Genomic DNA, 16323 nt, shown 5'->3' with positions numbered 1-16323 from the left:
TAGGCTTAATTGAAAACTGCATAGTATATGTGCTGGAGCAAGGATTGAACAAAAATCTGCAGGGCTGCAGCCCTCCAGGAACTGAGTTTGACACCCCTGCCTGTTTGGTTTTTTTGGTCCCCATAAGAAAACCATCTAACAAATCATACATCCAAAAAAAAACAACAGTTAACAAATCACTTTTTTAAACTCTCTTAGATCATTGTGCAGTCCTCCAATAGCTAACAATTTAAGAATTAATTTTAATAAAAATCAAAGAATATAGGGATGCAAAATATTGGATTTAATAAGCTCTTTTATAATGACAGTACATTGAAGCTGTATATATATATATATATATATTAGAAAAATGCAGTGGTATTCTTATTTTTGTAGATGGTCTAAAGCAAAAGAGTTGTAAAAAAATTTTTAATTCTTCTAGAGCTCATACAATATTAAAAATTATATATATTAAAATCATTTCATTTACAAGCATCATGTTTATGATTTTTATTCATGTAAGCTATAGCTTGACCTTTAAATCAAAACAGACTCATGATTTTGACATCAGTTACAGCTTTATTTACTCAGAAACAGGCTAAATGTTATTTGTGTAGTTTACTTTCACTTTACTAGAAGTAGGCCAACAGCGCCCTCTATAGAATTAAAAGCTAACGCACCCTGAGCATGTGTTCGTTAGTCCTCTTTCTGACATGACATATTGGCATAATTTTTCATATCAGTCCAATGCCGATATTTACATCCAAAGCCATTATCGGCTGATTCCGATCCGATAATATTGTGCATCCCTAATAAAATAGAGATTTGAATGCATTTATAGGACGGCACTACTGAGAATGTTGGATATTTTCTTGCGTTAAGAACTGTCAGAAGAAATGAATTGCCTACACACATCTTTGATTCCTGCAGCACATGTACTATGATTTTCCTTTCAAGAAAAATGGTGGCTCTGCTCATTCTTTTGTCCACATCTTAATCATTTCCTCATATTTAGAGTGAATATTTTCAATAGTCGCTGCATTCAATACTTCACATGAATGAAGCACTATCTACGTCACTGGAAGCCAAAATTCATTCACATTTTTTGTGCAGCATTTAAGGCACTGTGTTCAAAGCAAAAGAGCAGTGGCACCCTACAGGTGTTTGAACATTTCTCCAAACAGTTGTGATGCTTTCATACTCGCGCTGAATTATCTTAACGCGACTTTTAAAGCAATCAGTCACTGTGCCACAGCTGTGGAAAATAGTCCACAAAGTAGCGTCTGTGCTGAGTGCAGATACTGTACAGAGTAATTGACAATGTGGGTGAAAAAACAAGAAAATAGCCATCCTGCTGCTCAAGACTGAACCCTTTCTGAGTAAGGTTAACGATGCGAAAGTGAAATCATTTTGATAGATTCAAAATTGAGCACTGATGAAAGCTTTCGGCCTTTGAGCTTTTAGCGATCACATAACTCTCCCAAATGTAAGTATATTGAACAAAAATAAGTTTGATGTGACGATAACAACAGACTATTGAACACAATCTCACTTGAACCGTTTGAACTGCAGAAGTAGGACCGATGTTATTTAAAGTTAATAGCATATATATTTGTTGCAATATAAACACTACAAAACAGTTTTATTCTATGAAAACTGATAAGAATTTTGTTACTAAGTCTATCCTTTGGGCAAACGCTGTCTTGTGATCTTTAAAAGGCAGCTTATTATGAAGCTGAACCCACTATATTTAGCTGTTCACTTTCAAACATTCGGCAAGTCAACAGTGAGAATAACTATGCCTATGTTTCATAAAATAAAGATTAAAAAAAAACTCTTCACACAGCGCAATAATCTTACTTCAAAAGTTTCACATAAAGACTTCTTTGCTTATGAAGCACATAACTGGACCACTTCCAATTGTTTATGCACAGCCTCTCGCTTTGAAAACCTTGTTTCAAGGTTAGTTTTAAGTGCTGCAACATAAAGACATTGAATTTCTATAGCCTCGTCAATTGATTTAACAAAACATGCTTTTATTTTTCTTGACTTTTCAGATTGCAAAAATGAATGTTTTTAACATTAATGTCATTCTGACATTTGATATTGGCTGTATGTGTGGGAAATAAGGTCATTAAACAAATAAAATTACTTTTTTACTCAGCCATCATAAAGAAAGTGTTTTGCTATTAGTGTATCTTGTAAACATTGGTGGTGTTAAATCATGCAGACTAAAGAGTACCACTAGTATCAATATACAGTGCTTAGTGAATGCATTTATGCCATTTCTGCGCAGCATTAAACAGTGATATCTAAATGCCACTTCAGAAGCACTTCTGTGCCACTTTTACGGTGTACATTTAGCCTCATTTTCACATATTCTGTCTGTAAAAGGGAACTACAAGTATGTGTCCATCTGAAAGTTTTTTTTTTCTAGGGTGTCGTCCTAAATATTCAGTTTTGCACTTTCATCATTGGAGCTATTAGGAACCTAGGTGCATTTCAGAGCTGTGGTAACCATGGAGACTGCAGGATCCACTGATGTTAGCCCAATCCAGACTCAGCAATGTAGTACTTTAAGAGCCAGCTTTATTCCTCAGGATTATACCTACAGAGATTTTGGGATTTTCTTTTTATTATAGGAACATGGATACTCATTTTGCCTTGCTACTTTCAGACTTTTATGGTCTCATCTTGTATACTGTTTGATAAATAATTAATGGATGAAATATCTGTTAAAAAAAAAAAGTATTAAAGAAAAAAATATAATACCTGTCCCAAATGTTTTTTCTGTGTTTCAATGCTTTTCTTTTCCTTTTTTATGGCCTTTTGTGTATTTGTTAAGTGTTTATACTGGATTATATGTTAAAAATTTTCTGGTGATATAAAACTATACAACATCATACATTTTGCAGTGATTTTAACACACATCTTAACTACAGAGTTCCTCCTAGGAACATTTGCATTAAAGTTTGTAAAACTGGTTTAATTCCATTATAAATAATTCAGGGTCAGTGGGATTTTTAAATGGATTTTAAAAAATTTCTTATGCTCATCGCATCACTTATTTCGTCACTCACAAAAACACAGTAGAAACAGTAATATTACAAAATATTACAACTTAAAATCAGTTTTATATTTTAAAATCTTTAAAAATGTACTTTATTCCTTTGATACCAATACTGAATTTACTCCTGTCTTCAGTGTCACGTGACCCTTCCGAAAACATGCTAATATGCTGATATGGTGCTCAAGAAACATTTCCAAAAGTTCCAAATAAAAATCTTCTGTGATATTATAAACATCTATACTGAGGCATGTATACACGTTTTTCAGTTTTGGTGCTTACATTGCACATACAGTGGGTACGGAAAGTATTCAGACCCCCTTAAATTTTTCACTCTTTGTTATCTTGCAGCCATTTGCTAAAATCATTTAAGTTATTTTTTTTTCCTCATTAATGTACACACAGCACCCCATATTGACAGAAAAACACAGAATTGTTGACGTTTTTGCAGATTTATTAAAAAATAAAAAAAACTGAAATATCACATGGTCCTAAGTATTCAGACCCTTTGCTGTGTCACTCATATATTTAACTCAGGTGCTGTCCATTTCTTCTGATCATCCTTGAGATGGTTCTACACCTTCATTTGAGTCCAGCTGTGTTTGATTATACTGATTGGACTTGATTAGGAAAGCCACACACCTGTCTATATAAGACCTTACAGCTCACAGTGCATGTCAGAGCAAATGAGAATCATGAGGTCAAAGGAACTGCCTGAAGAGCTCAGAGACAGAATTGTGGCAAGGCACAGATCTGGCCAAGGTTACAAAAAATTTTCTGCTGCACTTAAGGTTCCTAAGAGCACAGTGGCCTCCATAATCCTTAAATGGAAGACGTTTGGGACGACCAGAACCCTTCCTAGAGCTGGCCGTCCGGCCAAACTGAGCTATCGGGGGAGAAGAGCCTTGGTGAGAGAGGTAAAGAAGAACCCAAAGATCACTGTGGCTGAGCTCCAGAGATGCAGTCGGGAGATGGGAGAAAGTCGTAGAAAGTCAACCATCACTGCAGCCCTCCACCAGTCGGGGCTTTATGGCGGAGTGGCCCGACGGAAGCCTCTCCTCAGTGCAAGACACATGAAAGCCCGCATGGAGTTTGCTAAAAACACCTGAAGGACTCCAAGATGGTGAGAAATAAGATTCTCTGGTCTGATGAGACCAAGATAGAACTTAATTCTAAGCGGTATGTGTGGAGAAAACCAGGCACTGCTCATCACCTGTCCAATACAGTCCCAACAGTGAAGCATGGTGGTGGCAGCATCATGCTGTGGGGGTGTTTTTCAGCTGCAGGGACAGGACGACTGGTTGCAATCAAGGGAAAGATGAATGCGGCCAAGTACAGGGATATCCTGGATGAAAACCTTCTCCTTCTCTAATAAATCTGCAAAAATCATACAGTATGTGATGTATCCATTAACTATAAAATAATTATTATAATAGTATTACTGCACTTGAATAAAATAATAAACAAAACAATAAAGTGTATTATTTTATTTTTATATATATTTATTTACATTTATATTTATTTTATTAAATAAAAATACAATTGTTATTATATAATACACTTAAAAATACAATGCTAATATTTACATTTTAATTTTCTTTTATTTATTTTTTACTTTTTATATGAATTTTCATAATTTTTAAACCTAAAATAGGCAGGCATTTATTTTGACGGGTCGCTGGCATATGCATTGCCGGTTTTAGCGCTACGGAGTGAAGCATGTGCATTTCCATTAGACTTGTGCAAAACTTTTGCGATATTTTATAAATGTCCATGAAAAACTATTGTTTCCCAATGCTATGTGGCCAAAACCAAAGTCCCTTGGCGGCCATATTTGCAATGGCCTCGAGCAGCTCATACAAGACCAAGTCCTATCCAAATGTATGGGGGAAATCCTGAAATCTCAAAAACTTCTTGCTGAACTCAGTTAAATTACATATTTCAAATCAGCAATAAAATCTGAAATGAACTACCCCATGAATGTTGTTTCTTGTTGATGCTCAAATAGCATTTAAAAAGCTTATTTTTCAGGCTAGACCAACCAATGCGCACGCACAGTCATAACGCGCCTCAGATTTCTATTGGAAAAGGATCTTTTAACGCAGTTTCTCCCATTCATAAGTATTGGAGTGAACGTCTTTGTATTTCTATAGTCTTCAATTACAATAAGAAAATACATTAAAATAATAAGGTAAGACACACCAATTTGCAATATCAAGCAACAAAACAAACTGTTTTGTACAGCTAAAAATAGCTGGATGCAGATGAGACCGAAAGCCAGACCCATAAAATTTACAAATGGTTGCTCCCGCTTATACAGAAAAAAATAAGGTGAATACTATCATATCTCAAGTTAATGTATCCTTGCTGAATTAAAGTGCTAAAAAAAAACCCAACCTTAAACTTTTGAACTGTACAGTGTAACTTCATTTTTTCTTCAATTTAATTATGCATAATTTTTCCTTTGATTGAACGAAACTCAATTTCATTGCAGATATATCAATTATAGTGAATTTTGTCAGGAGGCTAATAAAATAAAAACATATTTTAAGCTCCGTCACTCAGTCCCACTTCCTATGAGTGCATTGTTTGCTGAAAACTGATTTGTGGTGGTCAAGGTAATCACAAAATGGGCACACTGAGCACAACTCGTACAGCATAACAAAATCAGTTTCTGACACAACCGCGGGGAGCCAGAAAGCTTCTCATCAGAGCAGCTGGCCCAAAAACACATTATACCTGCCACAGCGGGCAGGAGTCATCATTACTGATGAAGCCGAGACAGGGCCGGTGAGACTCGGAGAGGTACAGGTGGTCTGATCCGATCCAGCTTTAATCAAAGGTGTGAACCACAGCATTAGATCAGTTTTTGATGAGTGAGGGCCATAAATCAAACATTTACCCAGCAGCTTTGATCACAGAGGGCACGGAGACCACCGAGGCCAGAGTTGAGAAAAACACTGTGCATATGTATATCCTGAAGATGTACCATCTGCTAATGAAAGTCTTTTTGTTTTTATTGGGTCCTTCTAGACTTTGGTTAGGTACTGCGGCAGAACACCCTAATGATCTTTCCTTTTCAATTAAGCAGCACGGTTTTCGTAACCTGAGCCTAGCGCAGTGTTCCAGAATTAATTGCAAGTCCAATAAGAGAGAGTAACCTTAATCAACAAGCATCCTCAAGGTACTTTCACATGTGAAAGTGAAGAAAACATGAAACGTAACAGCACCATGAGCCTCCCAAAAAAAAAAAAAAAAAAAAAAAAAAAAAGAGGCGAACATACTTTAAGGGAACAGGCTCAATCATTTTCAAGACAATATGCACCTTAATTATTTTTCTTCAATGGAAGCAGACACCGATCAAATCATTTTCTCATGCTATAGCTACTATATGACGCATTCGAGTTAAAAGGAGTCCATCAAGCCATGCATTTTTGTGGCTTTCCCAAGGACCTCTTTAAAAACCCATTAAGCCTCAGAAGTGCCGTCTACAAAAGAAAGCCTCCTAACAAAGCACTCAGAGTCCCTACAGCGCCATACTGGATGCCCACAAAGACCCTGTTTCTACTGCTTATGTTCACATATATCTAATTACAAAGACAAAAGCGGGTTGTTTTAGTAAAAGTAAAAAAAAAAAGACAAGATTGGCACTAAAGCTGCAGTACAGAATATGTGGCCCTCTAGCGACTGAGGCGTAAAACTGAAACATTTACAGACGATTTTTTTCTGAGCAAATAACGATATTAAACACACCTCCAAAAAAACGGTATGCGATGTATCTTACCTGTTAGGTTAGAAAAAGTCAATCTCCGAATCGGGTTTAAATCATTTCAAGTCTCGGAGTCTTCGCCATCTCTGTAAAGTAGTTTGAGAAGAGTTGTTTGTAAGCTCTTCTCAGAACGAGGTTTTTTAGTTTTACGGATGGTCTTCTTTTTGAACGATTCATTGTGTTAGTAAAGTTGATCATTAGTTATCATTAGTTATACATGTGCTGCAATAGCCCGCCTTTTTAATAAAATAAATACGCGCGCAAATAACATTACCCGCGAAATCTGACCGGACAGCTTATATTATAACATTAGAAGCGTGCTGTTGAGAATTGGAAAAAGTCTCGGACTTGTCGCCATCTTTCTAAAACAGTTTTATTATTGATACGAGTTATTTGTAAGCACTTTCCTGAATGAACGAGGTTTCTTAGTTTTATCGATGGTTCTTATTTAAAGGTTCATTGTGTTAGTACTGCTGCTCATTAATTATCATTAGTTATGCCTACAAGCTGCCAGAATTGAGACAATTATTGCGCTGCAATAGATAGCTTCTTTAATAAATCAAATACGGCCTGGTGAAAAAACCAGCATATGCTGGTAGGTATGTTTTGATGCTGGTTTATGCTGGTCCTTGACCAGCAACATGACCAGCATAAACCAGCAAAGGACCAGCTTAAACCAGCATCAAAACATACCTACCATGCTGTTTTTTTCACCAGGGCGGGCAACTGACATTGCCCGCGAAATCCGACCTGACAGCATAAATGTGACCCTGGTCCACAAAACTACGGGTCTTTACGGGTATATCTGTAGCATTAACCAAAAAACAATGTATGTATAGGTCAAAATTATCGATTTTTCTTTTATGCTAAAAAAATCATAAGATCATGTTCCATTAAGATATGTTGTAAATTTCCTACCGTAAATATATCAAAACGTCATTTTTGATGAGTAAAATGCATTCATATCATATGCATTCATAACTTCATATGGACAACTTTTAATGTTTTTTTCTTTTCTTTTTTTAATGCATCAAAAACGTATTTATTCAGCTTTCAGATACTGTATAAATCACAATTTTAAAATGACCCTTACTGGCTTTGTGATTCGGGTCACAATTATAAATCATAGAATCGTGCTGTTGTGAATCGGGAAAAGGGAAGGACAACGTTTTAAACACTGCACAATTTTATTTACTTGCTCAACAATTGATTTTTACTCAAAAAACTCCTGTACTACAGTAGTTTCTTTTATATGATCTATTTTTCTGAGCAAATAACTACATTAAACAATTAAAAGATCAATATCTGTAAACACAGTATTTTAATCAAGTAACTCTCTTCCGCTTTTAAAATAAACGACTTTACAAGTAACCACTATCTTACCTGCAGGGTTAGAAAAAGTCCATCTCAGGGTCGGGTTTCAAATCATTTCAAGTCTCTGACTTGTCGCCATCTTTGTAAACCAGTTCGACTTATTGATACGAGTTGTTTGTAAGCTCTTCTGTGAATGAGGTTTGTTAGTTTTACGGATGGTTTCTTTTTGAACGATTCCTTGTGTTAGTAATGGTGCTCATTAGTTATCATTAGTTATGCTTACAAGCTGCCAAAATTGAGACACTTCCTCACCGCACACGTGCTGCAACAGCCGTTTTCTTACTGAAATAAAACTACGCGGGCAAATGACACTTCCCGCGAAATCCGACCCGTCAGCTTCTAAATCAGTATAAGCGTGTCGTTGTCAATTGGCAAAAGGCAAGGACAGCTGATTTTATTTACCAGCTCAATAATTGATTTTCACCCCCAAAATCTTATGTACTGCAGTTTTAATATGTTTTTAATAGTTGCTTTTATATGATCTGTCATAATTCAATGTTCATGTGGAGCCTCAGCCACCGGCTTTATGAGATCTTGGCAAAGCTCAGAAACTGTTGCTAGGAAACAAGAGCGCCATCATCTGTTAACTCTTGTTTAAGAAGAAAAAAAAAAAAAAAAAAACACATAGAAAGGCTTCATTTCATGCATGGATAAATTAACCCAAATAACTACACACACACATGCATATATATAATTTATAAAATATAAACTCAAACAAAAAGTAACGAGAACTCTATGTTTGTTTTATTAAGTCTTTATTGTCCAAAGTACCATAAAATGATAACTGTACAACTCGGCACACTTAAGCAGAACCAGGGCACTAAATATCCAAATCGGGTTGCTGGTTGTAGTTGAAGACACATTAAAAAAAATGTACATATTTACATAGACTTAAAGTGTGTTGATGCTCTTCGCATAGGAAACTAACAAAAAAAAAAAGTTCTTAAGAAACTTAAAAACATAATGCAAGTCCCTGGTACTGGACACATGGAGTGAGGAGAGCAGACAGTGGATCAGAGATGAGAATGGTCAGAAAGGCACTCTGTGATGTCTATGTACAGGTCATCCATCATTCAGTGAGAGGAGCTCGTGTCCAGGCTATTCACAGTAGTTAACTCTTTACATCCCAGTTGACAATTACACCGTAATTAAAAAAAAGTCAAACATGAGAAATGTTCCATATTTTGCATCAAGTACCCATATTGTTCAAGTTGATGAAAGCTTAAAACAATTCAAACTGAACGTGAGGGAAAAAAAAAAAAAAAAAAAACATGACAAACATTGATGACAACGGCAACTTAAATCAAACTACACTGGGGAATTAAAAAAAAAAATAGTGGGATGCCAGATCAACAGAAAGCATTCTAACGTTACAGCACCATGTCCGACTTGTTCTCGTCAGGCCTTTCCTAGCGTTTAGTACACTTCGCAGTGTTTCGTTACAACACACAGCCTGAAAACTCTATAAAGGAGCTTCATTTTTGTCGCTGAAGCGACGCAAACGGATATTACTCGACTCCTGTGGTAGATTGTTCTCTTTGGTGTTTCATGATCTCAACAAGGCTAAAACTACATTTCATTCTCGCCAGGCACCACATTTAGCCGTGTTAAGCTAAAAGGCTACAATTCTCTATTTGTTTCTTGTTCTGTAATACATTAAGGTAAGTGTAAACATGATCAGTATATTGTCCAATGGCACTAGATAAACGATGGACCCCAGGACGACCAGAACGTCGTGTCCTCTTCCACAAGTCTCACATTCTCCTGCTCCTAAACAGGCGTCAGCGCTAAGCGACCTTACAGATTCTGGATATAAACTATAGACCTATAAATTGTGCCACTTGAGATATAATCAGCGCACTCGTTGCGCTTAAATCATGAAGAGGGGAGGAATTATTATGCATGTCATGACATCAACGAAAGACACGGAGCAATGTGAAGGCATCGTCGTATAGGACGTCCGCTCGAAGCGGCTCTCCTTTGACATCAATGCATAATGCGGTGAAAAAGTGCGGCGCCGACTGACTCCTCCCTCTCCAAAGTGACTAACCGGTTTATGATTTATAAAAGCACTTGGTAAAGCGTGGGTTATGATTTCCTCGTAACCACAGCCTTGTGAAAACTACCGCTGTATTGGGTTGATGCCGCCGCAGCTTTGATATGGGTGAACCGATTCCTCTTTTTTTTTTTGTCCTTTTTTTTAAATATTTAAATAGATATAAAACTTTCTCTTTTTCCTTTTAAACAGACAGTCTGTACACATCTGGTACCAGTACATATAAAATTACAAGAGTTGTTAAATTAGAAAGGATATGTTCCTTCTGATACGTCATATCAAAAATATGCAGCTTTAGTAAACATATTCATAGTACTTTTTTCTAAGCTAACTTTACATTGCTACATTACATTTTTCAGAGTTAGAAATATAGCAAAAGTGAGAGAATGCTGCCTCACGCTTTCGTCTCTGTGAGTCCAAGGGCTCTCCGTGCACAATGCAGTGATTTTGAGCACTGAGCAGCCGTCGTGCGGAGGTAGAAGCCTCGGAGTAAATAGTGTACTTTCCACAGCAACCGTCCCTGCTCTGCACCTCTCGCTCTCCTGCGCGTCCACGTTCGCTGTACCAATCTCAGCACCTGCTCGCCGCTTCTTCCCTTTCTCCAGTCCCTCTTCTTCCCGCCTCCCTCCCTTCCGGGCTCAGTCGATCTTCTCAACTTTTCCGATGATCTTCTCCTCGAAGATGGGCAGGATGGCGTCGTCTTCGCGTACCTCCTCGAACACCACCCCGCAGTCAAACTCGTCGCTCACTTTCTTGAAATAATACCTAGGATGTGGGGAAAAGGGATAGAGATGGTTTAACAGACCATTCCATTCAGTTGGCATTACAGTAAAAAAATATTAGCATTATATATAATCGTACGTCGCCATTTGATACTAGAAATAAGTTTAAAGAAAGAGTCCATTCAAAAATGAAAAATCTGTCATTTGCTTGGCTCATGCTGTTTTAAAGCATGTGTGACTTCCTTCACTAAAAGAGCAATTTTGAAGACATTTCCATGCAATTATATAAAAAGGTGACAAGCTTTCAAGCTTTAAAAGGTATAGAAGTACAATAAAAGTGATAGTTTTACTAATGTGCAAGTATGTGAGGCTTTTGAAGCCCTACAATAGTTTTTAAGTTGTTAAAGTCTCTTATGCTCACCACAATGGATTATTACATTTTAAAAGAACCTAACTGTATTTTAATATACACTACCAGTCAAATGTTTTTGAACAGTAAGGCTTTTAATGTTTTTTTTTTTTTAAAGAAATCTCTTTTGCTCACCAAGCCTGCATTTATTTGATCCAAAATACAGCAAAAGCAGTAATATTGTGAATTAAAGCTGCAAGCAGCGATGAAAGGGCCCTTGCACCCGGGCTCCCCGCTGACCGGTGGCTTTAGGAAAAAAGCGAATGGTGGGCAGTATGCTTTGAAAATAGTAAATACTGGAGGAATACGTTGTTACTCATATGTGCCAACTGTCCTGCTGCCAACTGGTGGCGCTATGATTATATCTGAATATTGGCATTTAGGTATCTTTAGGCTAGGACTCTTACCAAACATGTTAAGTTTTTGGGCAGATCAGACATTGCATGTTTAAGCTAGTGTAAAACATGGTACAAACATCCAACTTTGTCAGGCCACAAAGAACTTTGCAATTTATCATAACGAAGGCCTTTAGATTAGACTGACCACATATAATGTTAATATTGTAAAATCTCTAGGAGTTTGTTACAGTGTAAAACATGCCAATTCCTGTTGCCAGCAGGTGGCGCTATGACTATAACTCATTATGGGCATATAGATCTCTTCAGGTCAGGAGTGTTATCACACATGTGAAGTTTGGGGCAGATCGGACATTGTATGCCTGAGTTATAGCAACTTCCTGTTTCACGGCAAAACATCGAAATTTGACAGGTCGCCACAGAAATCTATATCTTCACAATTTAACATCACGAAGGGCTTTAGATTACACTGACCAATTTTGGTGTTGATCTGTATAAATCTCTAGGACACTGGTCTCAAACTCAATTCCCAGAGGGCCACAGCTCTGCACACTTTAGCTCCAACCCTAATCAAACACACCTGATCCAGCTAATTTAAGGCCTTCAGGATTAGTAGAAACTACCATGCAGGTGTGAGTTGGAGCTGGTTGGAGCTAAACTCTGTAGAGCTGCGGCCCTCCAGGAACTGAGTTTGAGACCTCTGCTCTAGGAGTTTGTTCGTTCGTTCGTTCAAGTATGATGTCTGAAAATGGCAAAAATGGCACAAAATTTGCTGAGAAAATAAAAAATAACCGACTCCCTGTTGGGTTTCAAATTTTTGCTCCAAGAGACTTTTTTTGTAGGTATTGGTGAGTTACATGTGTGTACCGATTTTTGTACATGTACGTGAAACGTAGCTTGAGGCGCACTCCGTTGAATGTGTATAGGTGGCGCTATCGAGCCATTTTGCCACACCTACTTCTGAAACCCATATCAGATGTAAATTTTCACCACTTCTGTGGCGTGTGCAAAGTTTTGTGAGTTTTTGAGCATGCTTAGGCCCTCAAAAATTTGATTAATTTTGGAACGGAATAATAAGGAACGGAGCAATTCCAATAGGGTCCTCAGGCCCTAAATATTTGTACTATTTAAAATAACTGCTTTCTATTTGAATGCATTTTAAAATGTGATTTATTCCTGTAATCAAAGCTACATTTTCAGCATCAATATTCCAGTCTTTAGTGTCACATGATCCTTTAGAAGATAGAGATCACTCTAATATACTGATTTGCTTGTGTTCAAGGAACATTTTTTATTACTATTATTATATTTAAAAAAAGTTTAGTTCATTTTTTCAGGTTTCTTTGATGAATAGAAAGATCCAAAAATCAACATTTATCTGAAATAAAAAAGCTTTTGTAACATTATACACTATACCATTCAAAAGCTTGGAGTTTAAGAAAGAAATTATAGAAATTAATACTTTTATTTAGCAAGGATGCTTTAAATTGATCAAAAGTAATGATAAAGACATTTATAATGTTACAAAAGATTCCAATTTCAGATAAATGCTGTTCTTCTGAACTTTCTATTCATCAAAGAAACCTGAAAAAAATTCTACTTAACCATTTTCAACAAATCAGAATATTAGAATGATTTCTGAAGGATCATGTGACTGGAGTAATGATGGAAATCTTGCTTTGATCACAGGAATATATTACATTTTAAAATATATTCAAACAAAAGGCACTTATTTTAAATATTTCATTTTAATACTTCAAAATTGTCCTGTTTTTGCTGTATTTTGGATTAAATAAAAAAAATGCAGGCTTGGTGAGCAGAAGAGACTTCTTACTGTTCACAAACTTTTAACTGGTAGTGTGTATTAAAACAATTTATTCCTGTGATGCAAAACTGAATTTTCCGCATCATTACTTCAGTCTTCGGTGTCACATGATCCTTCAGAAATCATTCTAACATTTAATTTGCTGCTCATTTTTAATTTGCTGCTCAAGAAACATTATCTTGCTGAAAAGAGTTAATAATGTTTGTGGAAACTGATCTTTTTGTTTAAAAATAAAACGGGAAGTTCAAAAGAATACCATTTATGTTTTTATTCAGCATTTATCTTTTATTTTAAAAAAATCCTTATTATCAGTAAATTATCATTAAATAATGATATTATTGGTCTTTTCTTACACAAAGCTATTGAATGATTTCAGAAAATTTCAATGATGGATGAGTTGTACGGACCAGTTTTATGATACTTTTACACTAATACTTTAGACAATAGTCTTTTGTAAAGCTTGTGGGTTTCATTGTAAAGTCATTTTAAAATGAAAACGATCCTCGTCTACACTGGTGTTTTCACTGCCAGTGTACAGTCACACCATTTTTTAAAAGTCTCCATTTTTGCTTGTTTACACTGAAACACAACCTTGCAGTTTTCAAACTAAAACAGAAAGCTTTACCTGTAGCTCCCTTTCTTAGTAAGCAGCTCCTTGAATTGTCCCAGCGTGACGATCCTTCCTTTTACGGATGTCCTGTATGGAATGGGCTCTCCGCAGAAGTAATAGGCCACGGTGATGTTCTCACAGGGCTGCTTCTTCATATTCTTATGCCTGCAAATGAACCAAGAGGTACTTGAAAAACAACCCAAACATTTGTCCTACAAAAAGGAGGAATAAAATGATGCATTTAGCTTTTCTAGCAACAAACTGAGAAGTACAACATCCCGAAAGGACGTCTGGACCAGAGCCGTATTTGAAAGGCTCTTGTATGTGTTCTGCTGGGCTTGAAGTGGGCACGAGTGCTGGTGGGCGTCAGAGGATCGGTTTACTCTTGCCAAGTAAAACGGATTCCAGATGCCTGACAAATGTTCCTCAGAAAAAAAAAAAAAAAAAAAAAAAAAAACACTGGCACTGATGTGCCGCTTTCATCTCATCCACACCAAAGCTTTGATGTCACTAAACTGCATATCTGCATTAGGAGCAGACACACATCCGCAGCCTCTCATTCTCCTGCAGCTGATCAGTGGTTAATGCGCCGGAGCGACACTTCACTGCAACCAAATCGGTGAGAAACTACGTACTAAATCTGGTCAAACTATATTATATTCTTAAAGGAACAGTTCACCTAAAAATTTAAATTTGGTGAACATTTACATTACATCACTTGCTCACCAACAGATCCTCTGCAGTGAATGGGTGCCGTCACAATGAGACTCCAAACACCTGATAAAATCATCACAACAATCCAAAAGTAACCCACACAACTCCAGTCCATCAGTTAACAACTTAAGCAAAAAGCTACATGATTGTAAGAAACAAATCCATCATTTTGAATGTTTGCTTCTGGCCAAAATACAAGTCTATAATCCATAACACTTGCTCCAGTGAAAAATTTCATTCCCTCTTGTCCTCTCATATCAAAATCTACCAACATATTTATTTAAAACTGTTTTTTTAAATGCAAGTGGCACTTGATCTGTGCAGATTTCTCTCCTGTTTCAGAAAAGATGGCTATTTCACTGGAGAAAGCCTTGATGGATTTATTTCTTACAAACATGTAGCTTTTCACTTTACAAGATGTTAACTGATGGACTGAAGTCATGTGGATTACTTGTGGATTATTGCAATGTTTTTATCAGCTGTTTGGACTTTAATTCTGACGGCACCCATTCGCTCCAGAGGATCCATTGGTGAGCAAGTGATGTAATGCTAAATTTATCCAAATCTGGTGAGTAAATTTTAATTCTTTGGTGAACTATTCCTTTAAAAGCTACGCACAGACGTCTGGATAGCGCTATGCACAGAAGCGTTAGTAAACTACGTGACGGGACAGCTCTGACAAACACATGCTAGTGCATGTATCAGTAGCATGGGATGACAAAAGGAAGGGCTACGCTCTATTGAGAAGCATGGAGGACATACTCGGCCTCTGAGAGCTCCGTGTCGGAGACGGCGGGCACCACACTGAGCGTGGGGAACAGAGCGGGCCTGACAGCGGTACGACCCCTCTGGATCACCTCCATCACATACCTGAGGAACAACCCCGAGTTAGACACACCGGCTGCTTTTGAAGGCTCACATCGCCTCATTATATACGCATACAGCTAAGCCAGCCACAATGTGTGCGGGAACATGTCGAATAGAAGGAAGGGGGGAAAGGACGCAGCCTTGCATTGTGCATTGTGAGGGATTACTGACAAAGATGATATCTTCCAAGATGAAGTTTGCAATGCAAAGTCTGTAAATGCAAAGAGGCTTAAAAATGTAATCTTTGCTCCTGTTGGTTTCATATGGATCCCAGCTCTACATGATCCCAGCCTAGGAATAAGGGTCTTATCTAGCAAAACAATCAGTCATTTTCTAAAAGATAAAAAATAAAAATGTACATACTTTTTAACCACAAATGCTTGTCTTGCAGTAGCTTAACTTCATGCATTACGTAATCATGCTGGAAAAGTCATGCGTGACGTAGGCAGAAGTGAACGTACAAAGACAGACAAACGCCCTTTACAAAAATTGTCAAAACAATAATGTCGGATGATTTTGAAGTTGGAGTAGAAAATGAGATGGAGTTTAGATAAGACCCTTATTCCTCAGCTGTG

The 16323-nt window shown here is 37.0% G+C and overlaps 1 protein-coding gene across 7 annotated transcripts in view; it reads right to left on the bottom strand.

Annotated features, from left to right (window-relative positions):
- Positions 1-9307: 9307 nt before the first annotated feature.
- The window catches only part of axin1 (axin 1), a 56900-nt gene continuing 49884 nt past the window's right edge, over positions 9308-16323 (bottom strand). For all 7 annotated transcript variants that reach the window (XM_051105566.1, XM_051105565.1, XM_051105571.1 and 4 more), the window contains 2 exons: positions 14183-14332; positions 9308-11010 (listed from right to left, as the gene is read on the bottom strand). In XM_051105566.1, the coding sequence (XP_050961523.1) occupies positions 10884-11010; positions 14183-14332 (277 nt within the window). In that variant the 3' untranslated portion in view covers positions 9308-10883. The remainder of the gene's footprint in view (positions 11011-14182; positions 14333-16323) is intronic.

Source organism: Labeo rohita, chromosome 3 (assembly GCF_022985175.1).
Source record: "Labeo rohita strain BAU-BD-2019 chromosome 3, IGBB_LRoh.1.0, whole genome shotgun sequence".
In the NCBI taxonomy this organism is placed as follows: Eukaryota; Metazoa; Chordata; class Actinopteri; order Cypriniformes; family Cyprinidae; genus Labeo; species Labeo rohita.
Note: the sequence above shows the minus strand (reverse complement) of the source record. Positions and strands in the feature narration are given on the sequence as shown.